The following is a 19,644-nucleotide window of genomic DNA, read 5'->3' as shown; positions in this document are numbered from 1 at the left end:
CTGATGCACTTGTTTCAACCTTTGACTGATACCGATCACCAATGCCTATTATTTTTAGCTGCATGAGTGGATTTCATTGCTCATCATCAATGAACATCAATCTGGACTGTTCGGATTAAAATTGGACTTGTTATATTTTCAAAGTTAGTTTTAATGGATGCATAACTTAAAATTATAAATTAAAAATTTTAAATCAAGCTTTCAGAGTGGATTTAGATGGTTTGGACCAAAGCGGAAAAATGTTCGTTTTTTAATGGATTGGGGGTAATAAGCGCGCAAGCTTTAGTGTTTATTTTATGGTCCCTTTTTATTCTTTTTGGGTGAGCATAGTCGGCTTAATAATTCCCTCTCTCCAATAGTTGAATCGGTTATGTCTTTAATGACATCAAAAGATGCAGACAGAAGAAAAATTAAATGAGACTGCAAATGCTAAATGGAAAAAATCTGAAACTTCGATGACAATGTCTTGGGGACCTAAAGGAAGATAGATACAGCTGAATCTGTCTGGGTTGCCACAAAAGCTTCATTATTAACGTGATCAAAATTGGATGAGCAGTCGCTATACAAAAATTTCATTTACATGTAGGTTTACAAACCTGATAATGGTACATGCTAACCAAACATCAACATCACAAGCTCAAATATTGAAAAAGTGAAGGGACAAGATCAACCACAGACCACGCAAGACCTGCATACTGAAGAAATCTAATTCCTGTATCTACATCAAATGCCCCGTGCTGGGAAAGAAGCCTGTGCAAATGACCTCCATGTTTGAGCTTATCATCCTTTCTTCCATTGAATGATCCTTTCAAGGAGGGTATATAGCTTGTAGATTTTATTGGGATGCCCAAAGTATTTGATACCACAGGTAGAGTCCATTTTGCAAGCGTCTTGCTACAGAATTTCACAATCAGAATTGTGGGAATTCCCAAAAGCAGTCTCCCCACAAATATAGGTAGTGTGATTTCTGGAGAGAACAGACGAGGAATGGAGTCGTGGTGAAACTGATGGTATGTTTGTTGTATTCCGGCGACCTGGAGAACACGACCACTTCATTAATTATAGTACATGCAGAAATAAAACAAAACCTGCGGCATTCTTGTTCTTGATAAGGAATTAAGGATGTTAAATTGTGTTCTAAATTAACAACTGGACTGCATACTCAGCATAGTGAATGCGGAAAATCCTGCTTGAAAAGCAGATTTCAGACAAATACCACGCCTGATGATGGTAAACAACTAATCTACATCAATTTTGAAAACAATGCCATCAGGTGGGTAATCATGACACTTTGGTTGTTATCGCTAAGTAACTCTACTGCCATATCTTCCAGACAATCATCCATTTGTTCGAAGGAAAAGAAATCATCGACATTTGGCAAAAATTACAAAGTGGAGAAGTGATTAAAACATCCATTGGATGCGTCATGCGTCCCAACCTTTCATTCTTAAATTTCCATTGCTTACAAGCAGTTGGATCACCAATTTTGCTAATCTCAATCTGGTCCTAGAATGTTGGCGTTAGACTTTCAATTATAGTTTGCAAAACCATTGAATTTCCATTTTCAAAGGCCTTTGACCTCAGCTAGTTTTTCATTTTCCCTTTTTACCATTCAACCCAACCTCAGATAACAGATATAACAAGTATTGGCATGATGCCTTTCCCAATTTTCAAATGGAAGGTTCCGATCTCTATATATAGATTAACCCACAACAAGTTATAAAGCACTCAGAATACTTCAAAGTCAAAACCCATACATCTCCCCATCTACCTCAGAATAAGGACTCTTTGGAAATAAACAGCACACTCCAACTCTGAGCTTGAATACTAGTAAATCTTCCATGTAAGCACCCATCAATCTTTACTGCAGTTCTAAGTGATGCCTAAAGAGTCCTATTTGAGTAATAAAAATGGATAATAATAGAAAAGACACTGATTCAAAGAACTGAAATGGAGAAGAGCTCTAATAGAGAGTGTTTTTAATCATGGAATGGAGGAATGCCAAAATCTTGGTGAGAACTGCAATACTAAATTACCAGTACATTTGAATATTTGATCTTGATCCTTAAGCTATTGAGCAATGAATCGCATGCAGCGCTTAATATCATTCAGTACTGCCTTATGCCAATGATTGCTATATCGTCAGTTGGAAGCTGTCTAACCAGCATTCCCGTCTAAATCAATGACGCCACCACGTATGACTAGTCAGAAATAATTCCGGGACATGACAAAGTTAAATTCATTTCCAGAGACCCAACACACAGAAGTAGATTGTGCAAGTCATTGTTCTAAGCAAGCAAGTTGATATAGCCATTTTGGTATTGTGTATAGAAAAAGAATGATTTTTCGCAACTTGATAAAACAGAACAGTTGATCAAAAGATGAAGAATCTCCTCAAGATTCACTCATATAAAGACCTCATAAAGAGCGAAGATAAAATTATAATATAATCTTTACTTATCCACGTTTTGGCAAAAGAGAAATGGAAAAAAAAAAATCTTTAGATGATTTTAAAGGTTAAAACTTCTTACAATTCCCAATGCAACACCATTGAAAGCTGTGTGATACTCAAAACTTGGAGTATGAAGTTCAGGAGTTGGATAAGCAAAGAGCAAGAGGAAGCTCAGGGCAGCCCAAAAAGATGCAACTGCAACAGATACAGACTATTATGAGGCACATGATATGAAAGCTTGCTGCGCTTACCCCACATCAAAAGAAATTCTATGCAGAATATCAAATGTTTTGCATCCTGTAAAAGAAAATGTTTAATGAAAAAAGAGGAGCCTCACAATCGTCACAAGTTTATGAACATTCTACTCGTAACTAGTTTTTCTGTTCTGATCATTACAATTGTGTTGCAATTTCTAAAAGCTGACTTCCAGTATGTGCTGTTAATACTCTACAATTTTTTTTTTTTAAAAAAACTTTATGATGAATATATTAATTAGAAGTAGAGATACCATTTTGTCCTGAGACCACAAAACTGTCTACGCATTCATCAACTGCAAACCAAAATACAAGGATCCCGAGTCCTATGAGAAGACCGCCAAGGACATCAACCAAACTGTGCATGCCAAGATATATTCTTCCTACAAAGGTGAACAAAAACAGATCACAGTATTGACGTGTAACAAGGTAACAATAAGAAAGATTTCTAATAATCTCACGTAACAAAAACTTACCCAAACCAATAAGAGCCACAAGCAAGCAGGCAAGAGCAACTCCAAGAATATTGATATAGGCGCCTTGAATTTGAGCTTGGGTCAGGACATAGTGCAGAAGGTAACTGGATCCATTACAAAGAGAAACATCAATTAATGACAAAAGTGAGGAATAAAAAGCAAGGTTCTAATTTGCTCATAGGATAACCTGAACCTTGTCCAAAATATACACGCCTTCAAATTAACAATATGTTCACAGGCATTAAGTACTTGAACTGATGATAGAACAGCTAAAATATTCTGTGAGAAATACATAATCAATTCTTTAGTGTTATCATGTTTTTTTCTCTTCAGTCAATCTGAACAAAAGATTGCCAAAAGATTAGCCTTTCTTTGAAAACAAAATGAGGAGCCACAGAAGCAGGGAAATAAAGTATTAACATTTACTGTGTCAATGTACTTGCGTGTGCGCGCAGGCATCTGTCTGTCTGTGACCATTTGCCAACTCTTTGTTAGAAAAGTTTGGTCTATGTGACTTGACTGGTAAGGTATGCAATCTGCTACGCATTCAGACTCTTTGAATACATGCCTAATACATCAACAGCCTCTTGTGACAACGCTAACAACCTTATACAATTACACAGCGCTGCTCCTTAAGACACACCTCATAATATCTTATTCCCTTTTGGTCACCAATATCGCCAAATTTGCCCTTGCCCAAGTAGGATAACTTAGTAATTAAAGAGAAGTTGAAAGAATTGTAAATACCCGGATAGACAGACTGTGTTAAGAGTGTGAGAAGAAGGCAATCCATATTCCAATGAATTCTCTTCTTCATCTTTTGTAGCTGTCACTCTCAGAACAGGAGGAGAAGTAGGTCTTGGAGCAGATACCACATCCTATTGAACGACAAACAGCTCAGGTACATCATCTTACATGTTAATAGCAAATGCGATTTTCAGGAGCACATGAAAAGATAAGTCCAATTTAAGTACTTACCTTTATGCAATTACCTATATAGTCACAGAACGCCATCAACAAGGTCATCTGCCTCGCCAATTTGGCATGCCCACTCTATATAGATGCAAAAAAAGTGAACTTTTCAACAAGACTATAACATATAGAAAAATTCTCAATAATTCGTGAATTTAACAAACTCATGTACAGAGGGAAGAATCACATACCCAGAATAATAGAGGAAGAAAAGCAGTGTAAAAGGGCACTGAAACAACACAAGATAAGCCGGAGAAAAGAGCATCCAGAAATCCAGACCTGTAACTCTGCAGAAACCCACCAAACAGCAGCCACAAAATTGACCCATAAAAGTCATAAAACAATCGAAAGAGCAAAAATCTGTATTTTTCTATTTTTGTTTCGTTTTAAATCATAAATTGCTCGTTACCTGGATCCGGAGGACTACAGGAGTTCCAACCTCAACGTGGTGAGTCACCCAAGGTTGCAGAAAAGATCTAAGCTTCCGAGTGACATCGAAGTATGAAGACGAGACGATCCACAACACTATTCCAGCCAGAGTTGTGCCCTGCCACATCGTCGCCCCCACCATTATTCTTCCTCTCTCTCTTCGTCGACTTTGGGGAAAGAGAGACCTCAGAAAACAACGAGAGTAGCAGAAAACAATTGGCAAATTTAGAACTGCTGGCAGCCTGGCAGAACTCCGGGAAATTTTGGAAGAATAAAATCATAAAAGAACACTGCGGATTATTCAGTGCTAGTTTTCGTTTTTTTAATCGTTCTTAGTGCGGCTTGGTTTGAACCATGATTGATTTTTGTAATTGTTTGGACCTTGGACCTCGGACCTCGGACCTCGGATTCTTTGGTTTCGGCTGGCCGAGAGCATTGCCAGCCCAGGACACCAACTTTGAACGCGTAGCGGTTCTCGGGGCAAAGGGTGGGAAATTTCCTGCCTCCTGTCCGCTTCTGTTTTCAGTTTTGCGAAAGCATGTTCTAGAAGGTAGAAACGACGAAGGAAAATGACCGTACCAAATTAAGATGTGAATTTAATCGTGTTATTGTTAAATTTCAGAATATCAGTTGAAATTTTGAAATATTAATATCAAATTACTTAATGATTTTTAATTTTTTGAGGAAAATATTGGTATCAAGTGGTAATAAATATTTTACTTTTTAAAAAATTTAAAGATGAGTATGAATTTTCAAAATATGAAATAATCAGTGTCAGAAAATTACTTAGGGCCTGTTTGGCCAACCTCATGGTTTTGAAACTTAAATCATGATTTTAGTTCTAAACTTGCCAAATAAGAGAAGAAATTGACAAACCATGGTTTTAGATTAAAACCATGGTTTGGAGCTTAAAACCATGGTTTCAGAAGAAGTGAATTCATTCTACTTTTAACTTAAATTGGAAAGTATGATTGTATCTGTTAGAGTAGATCTCAATAATAATATAACTTTAACATCCCTCAATTATTTTTTTATAAACATATTTAATCTCATATTTTATAAATATATATACGTATTAATTATTTATTAATTATATTATCTTATGTATTATTAATTATGTTGATAAAAAATATATTATTAATAATTTTATTCCGTCAGATTATTTTATCATATTGACTTGTGCTTTTTTTTAGTAATTTGTATATATAAAAAATACTTCTGATAATAACTATCCAAACACTCTCATTTCTCATAATCACTTCTTCACAAAATCTATTCTTTCTAGAAGCTATTCTCCAAATCATAGTTTGGTTTTATCCAAACACCCCCTTAATAACTTTTAGCTTCTCACTGAAATTAAATTATCTTCTGGTTCCAAATTGTCACTTACAGGATAGTTCCCCCACCACCCCTCAAAAAAAGGAAAGAAAGCAACGGTTCAGGTTAATCATTTGTACCCACACGAAATATTTTTTTTAAAAAAAAAGTTCTAATAACAAGTCTTATAAAATTGCGACTTATTTTTTTAAAATAGCTTGCCACTTAAATACTTAACTCTTCTAGTCTGGTTAATTGTACAAGTAAAACCACATGGCTAATTTGTTCGCGCTGGTGAGCTCGATTTACAGGTCCCACCTTTGCATCTTGGACGAGTCTTCAATAGTGTGTGCATGTGTGAGTGAATTCCTAAATCCATCCACGTAAGGTTTACAAGGCTAATTCATGTGTATCACCCTCTTACTGCTGCCTTAACCAAAATGAAGAAAATTTGTTTTCCATTTAAAATTTTACTCCGGATTTTTTTAAATATTCCTTTAGATAAAGTTAACTTCTTAAAATTTTGTTTTTCAAATAAAAATACTTAAGGTGCATTTGCTGTAGTGTTACCCATGAAATTATTATTATTTGGTTAGAAATGAACATCATTCTATTTGTACTGGTTTTTTTGTGGAGTTTTTTCTTGTTGGGGCAGAAGATGAGATATTTATATTGAACACCATCAAAAACATTAAAGAGGGTAGGTTCATGCCATTATTAATTTATGAAGAGAGCACCCCTTGACCCTTGTGACTAACAAAAAAACCACACCCACACGCTATGGGAAGTGATTTAAAGAGACTAGTAAAATAATTTATTAAAATTTAATATAATATCGTTGCTGACGTAACATCATAAAATGACTTGCACGAGCAAGCTACGAGTCACAAGGCAATAATATAAATTATATAATGATAATAAAATATATCGCTTCTTTTTTTTTTTTACTGTCACCAAACATGGCATAAATTTATTAAAAAAATCTCACAGTGCTGCTCACATCAGATTTGATCCTCCAAATGATGAAGAATTCAAAAGACTTCATTTCATTGCTTCTTACATCAGATTGGCTAAACCCCAAATTAATGCGACCAAACTGGGAAGGGATCGTAAGACACTTTGTTTTAGTTTTATTATTTTTTTGTTTGGGGCTAAACGTGAGACGCTTTGTTTTATGGAGCGGAGTGATCTAGTAACTGGGGACGACCCGATCCATTTGGCGCCCTTCGACACGTGCTGCCCGTGGCCGTTGCCGGGCAGCCTCAGGGCGGTGCTTCGGATTCCAAATGATGCAGCTTTGAAAGCCCTCATCTTTTGATCATGTATTCGTGACATTATGTAGAGATGTTTTCACTTTGGGGGAGAAAAAAAAAACATGCATGATTTTTTGTTTTTGGCTAGAATAAGGCTAGAACAATGGAGTTCGTACATTTGAAAATATGGTTTACTTATTGTTAATATTAATAAAGATCTAATTTTACAAGGCATGTTCATGATTTGCAATAGAACTATTTGACTGTGATTTTTTTTCTCAACCAATTTAATTTAAAAATTATTTAGATAAAAACCAAACCATAATTTTACAATATACAAAATTAAAAAAGTAGGTGTTCCCCACAGCTAGAGCCGGGAATCAGGGCCGGCCCTTTAGGGTTGGCGGGCTTAAAAGGACCGGCCCTTCAGGGCTGAAATTTTAAAAATACCCCAATTTGCTAGGCCCGGCCCTTAAACTACAGGGCCAGGGCCAGCCCGCGGGCTTTTGGCCCGTTTAAGAAAAAATACTATTTTTTATATTTATCATATTTTTTTATAAAAATATAAAAATAAACCAATGAAATTATTAATAAAAGACATAAATATGAATAAAATTAAGTCACAAATATAAAATATTATCATATATAAATATTCATCAACATCTAAGAACATTTAAAACATTCATTAACAAGATAACAACATCTAAAAGTTTTATCTATAATGCAATTGTGCAATAAATAAACACTATCATTAATCTTTTGAAACTTTATCATCACTATAATTAATTATTTTTCTTCATAAGTATGCTTTTCTTTCGTAACAAAAATATCAAGTTTTTCTTCTTTATAAGAATTTTATTTTTAAATTTTACAATGTAACTATTATTTTACTTTAATGTAAGAAACATTGTTGTTGAAACTCATGAATTTCTAATTCAAATTATAGAATCACAAGTTATATAAGTATAAAAATATTCTATTATCAAATATATATATATAGTTTAAAAATATTAACCCATATAATATAAATCAAATCATTATTAAAGTCCAAATTAACTCATTTTTTAAAAATTTAATTGGATAAATTATTGTCTAAAACTAAATTTAATTTTAAAATGATAATAATAACTAAATATTTGAAATATTATTAACAATGAAAAAAATTAATAACATTAATATTATATAAAAAAAATTAAAAAATTAAAAAAATTAAAAAAGGGCTTAAAAGGGCTTAAAAGGGCCGGCCCACGGCCCTCCAGGATCGGCCGTTTTAAGCCCTCGGCCCTCCAGGACTTATTTCTCATTTTAAGAAAAAAATATCAAGCCCGGCCCTCATAATTTCAGGGCCTAAAAGGGCCGGCCCGACGGGCTCGGCCCGTTTTCCCGACTCTACCCACAGCTAGAGCCGGGAATCAGGGCCGGCCCTTCAGGGCTGGCGGGCTTAAAAGGGCCAGCCCTCCAGGGCTGGAATTTTAAAAATATTTCAATTTGTTAGGCCCGGCCCTTAAGCTACAGGGCCAGGGCCGGCCCGCGGGCTTTTAGCCCGTTTAAGAAAAAATACTATTTTTTATATTTATCATATTTTTTATAAAAATAAATCAATGAAATTATTAATAAAAGACATAAATATGAATAAAATTAAGTCACATATAAAATATCATCATATATAAATATTCATCAACATCTAAGAACATCTAAAACATTCATTAACAAGATAACAACATCTAAAAGTTTTATCTATAATGCAATTGTGCAATAAATAAACACTATTATTAATCTTTTGAAACTTCATCATCACTATAATTAATTACTTTTTTCATAAGTATACTTTTCTTTCGTAACAAAAATATCAAGTTTTTCTTCTTTATAAGAATTTTATTTTTAAATTTTGCAATCTAACTATTATTTTACTTTAATGTGAGAAACATTGCTGTTGAAACTCATGAATTTCTAATTCAAATTATAGAATCACAAGTTATATAAGTATAAAAATATTCTATTATCAAATATATATATAGTTTAAAAATATCAACGCATATAATATAAATCAAATCATTATTAAAGTCCAAATTAACCCATTTTTTAAAAATTTAATTGGATAAATTATTATCTAAAACTAAATTTACTTTTAAAATGATAATAATAACTAAATATTTGAAATATTATTAACAATGTAAAAAATTAATAACATTAATATTATATAAAAAAATTTAAAAAATAAAAAAATATAAAAGGACTTAAAAGGGCCGGCCCGTGGCCCTCCAGGGCCGGCCGTTTTAAGCCCTCGGCCCTCCAGGGCTTATGTTTCATTTTAAGAGAAAAATATCAAGCCGACCCTCATAATTTCAGGGCCTAAAAGGCCGGCCCGACGGGCTTGACCCGTTTTCCCGGCTCTACCCACAGCTCTTAAAAGGACGTGGGGGATGATTCTCCATGAATTACTCTTGCCGTGTTGGCGAGGTCTGTGGCGGGGTAGCCCTATTCTCCCTAATTTTTAATTAATATAAATTTAATGCGGAACCCTAGAAAGCGCGTTGCGTTTGTAGTCCAACGGTTAGGATAATTGCCTTCCAAGCAATAGACCCGGGTTCGACTCCCGGCAAACGCAGTTAAAGGAGCATACTTTTCATTTTTGGCATTTTGCATTCTCTTTGAAGAGGAAGAAAATGGTTTCCACTTCACATTTCCACTGTACTTTGTAACCCACTTTCGTCCAAGATATTTTTAATGGCTTTCCACCTCAACATATTGCTGTCCAGGTAGAATCTTAAATGGGTTTTATTTTCTCTCTTTTTTGCCGGATAACGAGAAAGGATGGTATCAATTCTTCAATTATCCTGCGCAAAAAGTGGGAAAAAAATATTGAGCTCAGAATAACGGAAGTAACGACTTTCGAGAAGAAAAGGCCCCACTTATAATGCAATTAGTATAAGCAGCTAGCAAAAGGAGGCATAGAGCTCTCTGTTTCCGCTTTCGTAGAGCCTAATTCCCAGCCAACTGAGAGCACAACAGCTTATCTACATTTAAGTAGTATACAAAATCAGATATCTCGATATATATCAATAGCTGACGTCAACAATGTCCAGAATCAGTAACACAATTACAGAGCATTATATACTAAATAGTAGTAACAATTAGCAGACACCCATTTTTTTTCAAAGTTAGCACCACGCATGCACAATCAAGCAGCTTCCATCATCTGTGCAAGGGTGATCTCCAATCCAGATTCTCTTGAGGATAATCTCTCTGAAGTTCCTTAGGAGGTATGAAACAGTCAATGGATAGTCCCGCCACGTTGAATGCCACATCATCGATGTTCCATGTCTCTTCCAACCTTGTGATGGCAGGGCCTGCCTTCAGATTATCCCCAAACCGCGTAATGATCACCGTTGATTTCCCTGAGTGAGCAATCATCACGCCGTCCACCAACCTATAATCCTCAATTTTTGTAGACATTGTTGTCTCCCAATACGTGGGGTGTGCCCCAGGTGATTGAATCCTGGTCAGGTAAGAGTCCTCTAATACCACTAGAAGTCCACTTCTTTGGCTGAAGTAACCAAATATAACGTGCTTGATCATCTCTGCTGTGTTATCACTGCGATCGATGAGGTCCTTCTGATCAGCTGAGAGCTTCAACACGAAGCAATCTACGCCTGAGATCTTCTTTTCTCCCATGTACTGCGCAGCAGAGAATACAGCAGACACTGCCAGAGGGTCCAGTCCCTACAACGCACAATAATGTTGTCGTTTTCAGGATGGATGGCAAAAAAACAGTAACTGACATTGCTCTTGTCTGTTTGAAACAGCTAAGGTGCCATTTTAGATACTGATGAACTTACTGCACTGTTCTTTCATAGTTTCAGAGGGATCCTAAAGGGCCAGAACAAACATTTTTCCTCAAATGTAGGAGAACTTTCAGAGTATCATTTATGTGACTTTGTCAGTTGTTTGAGGAAGTGGCAAAAAAAAAAAAAAAAACAAGGCAAGAAGATCATATTGAAGGAAAGTCTAAAATAATAAAGAAAAGGGAAACAGAGGAATGTGGGTAGATTGAACAAATAAAGGGAATTTAAAAGGGGAAACAAAGACCCATTACATGGGCCGGTGGCATATGTGTTTATCCAAGCTTGGCATTAAAGAAAATTGACAAGAACAACCATCGACCCGCATTTATGAGTATTGAAAAACAGTTAAAGAATTTTCAGGAGGAGTCACATCATGTACATGTTTTTGTCCAAGACTTGACTGACCATTTATTATAATAATGTTAAATTCCCAGCTCCATTAACAATTTACAAGGGCTAGGTTTCTCTTTTAATATAAACTTCTAAAGACTGAATTGTTTCATAAAGCTAAGGTTTAGGTGTATAACACCACTATTTTCTGACAATAAGCTGGTGCGATACCGCATAGTTAAGGTCATTAAATATTAATAATTACATATATAGCTGTCTGGCACTACATAAGAACCCATATTAGATCCCAAATTATTAAAGCAAAGCATAAATACGCCACCAGCGTTTTTCGAGAAAATCGTTGGGATTGCAAGCTAAATTACGTAACATTTAAATGTTCACCCAACCCTGCTCTATCAAATGAAAAAATTTGTATATATTAAAAATAACAGTAAAACCAGCAACATCCGGTTGGTCAGGAAATTTTCAAACAAGGCATGATTGACGAACTTGCCTGAAGAGCACGACGAAGTGGTCGTACGCCACCTTTAGCGGCGTGCGCGCCGAGCCATGGGGTGTGGCGCCAAGCCACGGCGCCGTCACTACCAGCGACCACCTTGTGGCCACCCAGGACGAGCTCTATCTGCCATTTATCGGGAAGCATTTGCCACATAACGAAGCACCCTCTTTCCGAAACTCCGGCGGCCCCTCCGCCGCCGGATCCAGGCTCATCCACCACACCCATTGTCACCTTCCCTGTCGTAAAGATGTTTTTCACTCTCCCTTCTAACTTCCGGCACCCCGTCGCCGCCGCGAAGTGTTGTATAATATACTGCGCTGAAGATGACACCTGTTTCACAGTTTAGAAGAATTAGTTAAAAGGATCGAATTTCACTCCCTTTTCCCTTTTTCCTCCTTTGCCTTTGTCTTAGTAGAAAGGAAGAATGATCAAAAGCTCAATTTTTATATCAAGAGATTTAATTAATAACACAATCGTTAAAGCAAATCAGACGCATCAGTCATTAGTGTGCCGTGCCATACTTTAAAGTTCCAGATATAATAAAGTGGTCAAGAGAAAACCAACAACAGTCCAGCACTTTTTGCTATCTTAATCCAGTAACTACATCAAATAAAACACAGTAAAATTAGAGCTTCAACCACGTTTTCTAAACAAAGTAATGCATCTAAAACGATCAATGCCCTTACAAAACACCAATCAATAATTTATTCCGAGTTGTGGGCAAATTCTGCAGTCCAAACAGCATTACACCCCAAAAGTTTCTGCTTGAAAGAGAAAGTGTAGGATAAAATAAATAAGTGGAGTTAAGGGGCTTGCCTCATTGTGGGGTTCTTTGAGGAGGAGAGGAACAGGGAAGAGAGGGCAACCCAGAACACTTAGAAGAATTTTGAGGTCAGACTTCTTATTGAAGGCGAGAGAGAAAGGGGTCTTGATCCAGCTCCAGTTTCGCCATGCCTGAAGGCCTTTCCTTGAGCCGCCAGTGATTCCATCGTCGTCTTCATTAATAGGTTCCTCTGACAAAGGAGCAAGTCGACCCATCTCGGCTCTCTGCCACTTGAAAATCTGGAGAGAGAAGGAAAGAGGGAGCAGTTGCAATGGAGGCAGGCGGTAGAGTGGGAACACACTATTAAAAGGAACCAGGCAGAACTATTCTGTTGCGATTTGGTCACGCGCAGGAAAGGTGCGTGAGGCTCACGATGAAAAAGGAGCAGAGGTCCCCTTGAATGTAAGATAATTGCTGAAATCTATGCGGATTAACTACAGAATTTAATGCAACGACCAACTTATGATGTTAGGCTGTTAGCAGATAGGAGTTGAATACTCATTTTGATAGAGTTTTTTTTTTTAATTAAGCTAGATTTTTCTTTTCATTATCCTGCAAAGAATTTAAAAAAGAAGTTGCTCTATATATATATTTAATTAAAAATATTATAATATGTCGTGGATATTATACATACATTTAACAATTGAATACAATATATCTCATGACGGATTACGCAAAAGGCGGAGATGCTTTTTCAATTGTGCTAAATAAACAAAAATTAAAGTGAAGAAAGACACAAGCAATGTGCCTTTTCCAATGCATTATTATTATGCTCATCAAAAACAAAAATATTGCACTGTTATTACTTCTAATAATAATCCACATTAAAGCTTATAATAAGTTGCACAATTCACAACTTATGACCTGTTTTTTTTGTTGTTGTTGGAAGGCCTGTGTATTTTTTTAATTCCACACAATATATGAAAAGATGCATCTAATTATGAGGGTATCATTGTGTTGTGGCATTGAAAATGTTGGGTGATTTCTATTGTTTTCGGCAAAAAATTTTCAGCAGTTGTTTCCATGTCCAGCTCTTTGATTTTATGTAGCTAACTTGCGGGTACATGTGTAAACAGAACTTGGGACCAAGGATTCATTTGTCAGTAATTTTATTAGGGCCAAATAGTTGTCTGATTTTATTATCATTAATCATATTGGAAAAATTTTCCAGGCACATGCATCGCAACAACTTCTTCCATGTCACGTGTTGCCCACATTTTCTTAAAAGTAAACCCCATGAAAAGTGAAAATCAGTGGGAAAGCTAGAATGGGTGGAGATCACGAAATTACTATCTCTTTCACACGCGCGAGATCTAAACTCAGTGTTGCAGTGCTGGTTAAAAAAATAAAATAAAATATCGATATATATATTTGCTGAAAACAACAAAATGCCCCGTTTGCTATGCCGAAGCTTGAACAAGGAAAAGGAGATTGGAAAGTGAAAATAGAAATATGGTCTGTGCCATTCTTTGGACTCAGGATTCCCAAGAAATTTGGTTATGCTCCTAAATACTGGCCTTCAATGGTGACGGCAGCTACGGTGTTCAAGTGTGCACGTCGCAGGGCTTCCATGGTTCTGTTATGCTGACGACTGCAGGCGAAGAAGAAGAAGGCCTGTAGGGTGCTCTAAGCATGTGACTGTGGCGGCTGGAGGTTTATGGACGTGCTCGGGAAGGTGGTTTTGAGTCTTCGAAAATGTTTTTACATGTTTATCTTCGCTACGATATTTTGGTTTCTTTTAATATTACAAACTCAGAAGTAGAAAAAATACAAAAAATTTAATTGACCTTTCACCCACCAAATGTACTTTTGAGTTTTAACAAAGGCCTAATTCCATTCTCACTCTCTCTATTCTAATTTCATCACAAATCACAAATGCCTCAGATGGCTAATTGATTTATTTCATTCTCATTAATAAAAGTTATTGTTAATAAGAACATAGCTGCCCACTGCTCTACCAGTTGTTCAGATGAAAACAAAAAAGAAAAAGAAAAGAAGAAGCAATTATCACTCTCAACGTGATGGTTAAAAACGGAAGCACGTCGGACGAAATGGAGGGGGTAGGCGCGTGGGAAAGGCGATCCATTGGGAGGGACTGCGTATCAGACGTGGGGAACCTTCGAATACGGAGGAGGAGCTTTTAAGGGAGGCAATACAATGCGGGTGACGCGTCCACATCCTCCCTCCTTTGCAATGATGCTTTTTCGGGTCGCTCGGTACGAACCCCGGAACTTCTCGTTTGTTGCTTCGGATTTGATTCGCAGACTTCAAGCCACCATATCAACGTCTTCAACTGTTACTCCATTGCCATGGTTCTTTCATTTTTGTCTTTGGCAAAAATTGGACATTATGATTACGTGGCGTGACTTCTATTGTCTTCCGTCCAAATAATATTAAAGAGAGTGTTTTAATAAAAACCAAACTATAATTTTAAAAATACTTTTATAATCTACAAAGTAAATATGTCGAGAAATTTTTTTTATTTTGCGAAAAAATACTTTTAAGAAACACTTTTCGAGATTGCCAAACACCCCCTAAATCCTTTTGGATGTTCTACTTGAGCAAGCTTGATATTATTTAATCCTCAGGGTGCCCTCCATGAGCAAGCCCTACTATCTTCCCCTTTTGTGCTTATTCATTCTTCAGCAGGTAGCATCACCCCCAGCCTGCATCAACATATATTAAACAAATAAAAATGAAATACCTCACCGCAATAGGGAAGAAAAGATGCACGCAAATACGGATTACCCATGCCGGAAAACAATTACTTTCCGCAGCTAAAGAGGAAAAGACAAGCTTCGATTTAATTCCAGATTACCCGCCAAGGGTTGCTTAATTGATTCTTAAAATGGATATCACCAAGCATGCTCCTAGCATAAATTATTTCCTTTTCATTACGAGCCAAGTCATCAAATTCTTTAGCCAAAAGAAACGGCCAAGGTTCAATGGATGAGAAAACAGCCGAGAAGCCCCGAGGGCAGTGATATTCACATCATAAATCCGACGAAGGGAATTCGGGGAGGGAAAAACCAAGCAGATAGGTCCTTGCCACCAACTTAATATATTGTCAAACTCAGGCCCAAACACACAAGGTACATGAAATAGAAACTAAATCGTTGTCCACTCTGAATTCGTAATCGGTGATCTCCACATGAAGCTGTCGAAATCAGTAACAAGGAATAGCCTTAGAAAGCTCCATATAATTCATGATCGGACTAGTAATAACTTGGACTCCTGCTTCGACTAGGGCTTCTTGAATATGATCGTTCCCTGTAAGGTGATCTGGAGTATGATCGCTCCCTATACCTCCGGTCCCTTGGTGATATTGACCTAAATCATAGAAAAGGGGGCTCTTCCAAGTAAGCAAACTATGCAAACCTTATACTCCAAGGCAAATAAAATACCATCTAAACAAAATCCAAATGCATACCCGGAATAACGACTTCGTCTTGGAGAAGGTGTATATGGGCTGCCGGAATAGGTTCGAGCATAGCGCGGTGAGTAAGAATAACGAGGCGGAGACCTCCTGTATGATCGGCTCCTGGAGACAGGATGAGCATGTAAGTGTTACAAAAACAAATAAAATGACAACAAAAACTTACCACCAACGAAAAGAAATGATAACAAAACTGTTGTCAGAAACACATTTCAGATACCTCCTTGCAATTTGTAAAAGGGTAGCGTATCTTACCTATATCGCTCTCTGGCTCTCATTTCAGCCGGCTTCTTTCTGTTTTCCTCAGCAAACACCACAGTCAACTCACGACCAAGTAGAATTTGACCGTCCATGTGATATTTAGCATCCGCAGCATCAGCTGGATCCACATATTGGACAAATCCAAATCCACGTGGCTCCCTGTAACATGATATTCCGGCATCTAAGGGAAAAAAAAACACACATACACATGATAAAATGTGAACAGACCAGCACACAACTGCTGAGTTGATTGCAGAAACTACAACCCTGACTTCAAAGTATTATACAATCATATCTCAACACTCCTAGAATTCATGAGTAAACATCACACGAGTGCTAACCTTGTAGATGCCAAAGTATAAATTGAGATGAAACTCTTCAAGACTTGAACTTTCTTCACAATGTACTCAAACTCAACCTTCTCCGAATCTTCATGTACACTAACATGACCTTGAACAGGACTCTTATTACCTGATTGGGTGTCTTCAACACAATACCTTTATTACTTCTTTGTTGTCTTCAACACAGTACTCTCTTATTACTTCATTCTTGTCTTCAACTCTTTCAATAAAACAACCAAATTTCCATGAAATGATTGTGGTGATTATATTAGGAAAGAAGTGGCAAAACTAAACAAGGGAGGGAAGCCACCATTATTTATTTCACAAATTCTACAATCAAGACATCTTAACCCAGGATAAAATACCATTGTTAAAGTAAGAAACAGTATTCAAAGTTCCTTTTATCTTTTCTTCTTTTTGCCTGTAAAACTTTCAGAACATAGTGAGCCATCCTTCAGGCAATAGAAAAATATGCTTACCCAGTATAATAATCGCGAGGTAGGTAAACATCCTTGAGAGGACCAAAGTGGCCAAAAGGTCCTCGTAGATCTTCTGCCCTGTAAACCAAGAACCAAATAATAATTTTAATCAGCCCACTGAAATCATACAAGAGGCAACGGTAACTCTCCATTAGTACCTTGCTTCCGTGAAGTCCCCAAAGCACGTTTACATAAAATATATTACTTACAAATTTCATAAATACTTCCCTTCCATCAATTCTCCGAGGTATATTTAAAGATAATACTCCTCCGGTCCTTAATATAGGACCCAATTCTTGAGTTGGTTTTGGTCTTAAATATAAGACACATTTCTCTTACCCCTATAGATACTCCCTCAACCATAATTAAGTAAGAGAGAGGGGTATTAAGAAAGATGATTATGGTGTTTTAAGAAAAATGTGTCAATTTTCTTATAATTAACTAACTTACCTAACTCTCTTAATCTAATCAAATTAGTTAAATGGGTCTTATATTAAAGACCGGAGGAGTACTATCATTTACAAATAAATAAGTGGCAGGCCGATGGCTAAGCCGAAATTCATTAGTACCTGCAATCTCTGTGAAGGTTCCTAACCAGAAGACTAGTTGGCAAGTCCCTACCACGGCCCCCATAACGACCACGGGGACTAGGACTGCGGCGTCTTCTGCTATAACCCCTTGGAGGTGAGGGACTGTAACTGTAGCTTCTGCCCCTCATTTTGCAGTTTAACACACGCCTGTCATATTTAAAAAGAAGAAGAAGAAGAAACAACTTAATAAGACACGTTTTTAGCACAAATAATTGTCATTAGAAGCAAGCTGAGGAAACTCAACCGTGCATGATAAAAAATAGTCAAAACTGTTGAACGCCTTCCAGTTCTCATAACAAGATCAGCAGACCCTACAATAAGAATTTTTACGGAGACCACGTCCGATTCTCTTCGAAACATAAACTGTGGGTTTATCTTTCAAGTCTCGCATGCATGTTGTCAAATGAAGATTCCCAAGGAGCTCTATTCTTACTTGTTAGCATCATATATACAGAGGTAGTTAAGAAGAAATTTAAGGAAAAAATCAGCTATTAAAGCCCGTGCAAAGAAGGATTGAGTACACTTTTCTTCACTCCAAGAAAGAAATCGTTTGGGCAAAGTTCTGAAGAAAATAGCATGACATAACGCACGAGGTTCGAATCATTACATATTAAGCGATAAGTCAGTGATGTCTTCGTGATCAAACCCCACGCCTCGAAATCAACTAGAATAGTGGGGGTTGGGGGGGGGGGGGGGAAGACACGTGCGTGATAAAAAACATACACGATTCTAAGCCTTAATCACGCCAGAAATCAGAAAGAGACGCTTAACATGAAAGAAAGGAGATAGATTGGCCCCCCTAACCAAGAGATGATCCGAATAACAAAGGCTCAACAAAATATAAGAAGACGGAAACAAGGACCTACCCTGACTGGAGAACAATCGGCAAGACAGGCCTCTAATACGGCGCAGATGAAAGCTTTGGCTTCTTTTCTATAATCCTGAGAGCCCTCTGGTTCATCCAAGAGTTTTAAATCAAACGCTACCTTACTCGCATTCGAGAAACTTCTTCTTGGATTGGCTTTGCTTAGGTGGCAGTGGCCTCGGGGTCCATATTAACAAGATTGGGCCTCATATAGCCCACCAGATTGGGCCTCTGCGTCATTAAGAGTACGGGAAAATCTTTTGGGCCTCGGAAACGCTCTCCTGGATCTTTTAGAATTCCAAGAACAATCCCTCGTAGTCATCATTCAGGCTTTGTTTGGTTCAATAAAAAGAAGGAGAGGGGAGGTTAATTGGAGGGAGGGGGGATGAGAGGAAATGGGGGTTATAATTTTGTTTGGTTGAAAGGAAAGAAATGGGAGAGGATGTTTCTTGTTTGGTTCAGAATGAGAGGGAAATGAGAGCTAATTATAAAGTGACAAATATGCCCTTATCTTTTATTTAAAATTTTTTATTATTTTATTTTAATATTTAAATTAAATTTATTATTTTCTAATTTATGAATCTCAAAAAATTAATCACCATACCTACATCCAACACAAAAAATTATATCCAGTTTAAATAGTATTTTTATTGATTATAACATATCGTTTCGTTAATTTCAATATACTTGTTAAAAATTTATACTTCTTTAAATTATGATAAAAATAAAAAATAAAATGGATTGTTGTTCCTGTATGCAAAATAGTTGTATATATTCATTGTTAATCTCAGACGCACAGGCTACTTCTCAAAATATCACTTTTATACTCCTTTGTCATCATTTTATCTTCTTATAAATATAAAAGAATACTTTCCACACTACAAAAAAATATGTTAATTCTAGCGGTTATGGTGTTACATTTCTAGCGGTTTTAACCGCTACAAATAACATTTGTAGCGGTTAACGAAACCGCTAGAAAAACAGGTGTTAGAAAAAATTTC

General features: G+C 36.6%; 3 protein-coding genes and 1 non-coding gene across 5 annotated transcripts; 1 reads left to right on the top strand and 3 right to left on the bottom strand.

The window, feature by feature from the left end:
- Nucleotides 1-427: 427 nt before the first annotated feature.
- On the bottom strand, nt 428-4,969 carry LOC114763197 (lipid phosphate phosphatase delta). Its single transcript, XM_028952812.1, has 8 exons — nt 4,564-4,969; nt 4,346-4,441; nt 4,161-4,235; nt 3,930-4,060; nt 3,183-3,286; nt 2,961-3,089; nt 2,532-2,647; nt 428-1,034 (listed from the first exon to the last, which is right to left on the bottom strand). The coding sequence occupies exons 1-8, from the start codon at nt 4,723-4,725 to the stop codon at nt 630-632; spliced, it is 1,218 nt and encodes a 405-aa protein (XP_028808645.1). The 5' UTR covers nt 4,726-4,969; the 3' UTR covers nt 428-629.
- A 4,720-nt stretch (nt 4,970-9,689) lies between these two features.
- Nucleotides 9,690-9,761, top strand: TRNAG-UCC (transfer RNA glycine (anticodon UCC)). Its single transcript has one exon. It is a non-coding gene; the product is annotated as a tRNA-Gly (tRNA).
- A 414-nt stretch (nt 9,762-10,175) lies between these two features.
- Nucleotides 10,176-12,886, bottom strand: LOC114763201 (uncharacterized). The gene is made up of 3 exons (XM_028952815.1): nt 12,665-12,886; nt 11,843-12,178; nt 10,176-10,876 (listed from the first exon to the last, which is right to left on the bottom strand). The coding sequence occupies exons 1-3, from the start codon at nt 12,884-12,886 to the stop codon at nt 10,349-10,351; spliced, it is 1,086 nt and encodes a 361-aa protein (XP_028808648.1). The 3' UTR covers nt 10,176-10,348.
- A 2,741-nt stretch (nt 12,887-15,627) lies between these two features.
- LOC114763196 (serine/arginine-rich SC35-like splicing factor SCL33) lies at nt 15,628-18,723 on the bottom strand. 2 transcript variants are annotated; one of them, XM_028952811.1, is made up of 6 exons: nt 18,645-18,723; nt 17,758-17,925; nt 17,189-17,266; nt 16,363-16,527; nt 16,102-16,212; nt 15,628-16,001 (listed from the first exon to the last, which is right to left on the bottom strand). In XM_028952811.1, exons 2-6 carry the CDS (start codon nt 17,904-17,906, stop codon nt 15,887-15,889), a joined length of 618 nt encoding a protein of 205 aa, XP_028808644.1. In that variant the 5' UTR covers nt 17,907-17,925; nt 18,645-18,723; the 3' UTR covers nt 15,628-15,886. The 2 variants fall into 2 exon arrangements, with proteins under 2 accessions (XP_028808644.1, XP_028808642.1); XM_028952809.1 differs by lacking the exon at nt 18,645-18,723 and adding an exon at nt 18,023-18,043.
- Between the last annotated feature and the right edge of the window lie 921 nt (nt 18,724-19,644).

The sequence above is a fragment of the Neltuma alba genome, unplaced genomic scaffold, assembly GCF_004799145.2.
Source record: "Neltuma alba isolate B1F8T4 unplaced genomic scaffold, ASM479914v2 tig00011266_pilon, whole genome shotgun sequence".
Lineage (NCBI taxonomy): Eukaryota > Viridiplantae > Streptophyta > Magnoliopsida > Fabales > Fabaceae > Neltuma > Neltuma alba.
Note: the sequence above shows the minus strand (reverse complement) of the source record. Positions and strands in the feature narration are given on the sequence as shown.

Coding starts and splice junctions, on each gene's coding strand:
- LOC114763197 (XM_028952812.1), bottom strand. CDS start 4,725: ATGGTGGGGGCGACGATGTGGCAGGGCACAACTCTGGCTGGAATAGTG. Junction 4,442..4,563: donor CTGTAGTCCTCCGGATCCAG/GTAACGAGCAAT, acceptor GGGTTTCTGCAG/AGTTACAGGTCTGGATTTCT. Junction 3,287..3,929: donor AACACAGTCTGTCTATCCGG/GTATTTACAATT, acceptor TAATGGATCCAG/TTACCTTCTGCACTATGTCC.
- LOC114763201 (XM_028952815.1), bottom strand. CDS start 12,886: ATGGGTCGACTTGCTCCTTTGTCAGAGGAACCTATTAATGAAGACGAC. Junction 12,179..12,664: donor TCAAAGAACCCCACAATGAG/GCAAGCCCCTTA, acceptor ACTGTGAAACAG/GTGTCATCTTCAGCGCAGTA. Junction 10,877..11,842: donor CACTTCGTCGTGCTCTTCAG/GCAAGTTCGTCA, acceptor TGTGCGTTGTAG/GGACTGGACCCTCTGGCAGT.
- LOC114763196 (XM_028952811.1), bottom strand. CDS start 17,906: ATGAGGGGCAGAAGCTACAGTTACAGTCCCTCACCTCCAAGGGGTTAT. Junction 17,267..17,757: donor AACCTTCACAGAGATTGCAG/GTACTAATGAAT, acceptor CTTGGTTTACAG/GGCAGAAGATCTACGAGGAC. Junction 16,002..16,101: donor AGACGAAGTCGTTATTCCGG/GTATGCATTTGG, acceptor TCTATGATTTAG/GTCAATATCACCAAGGGACC.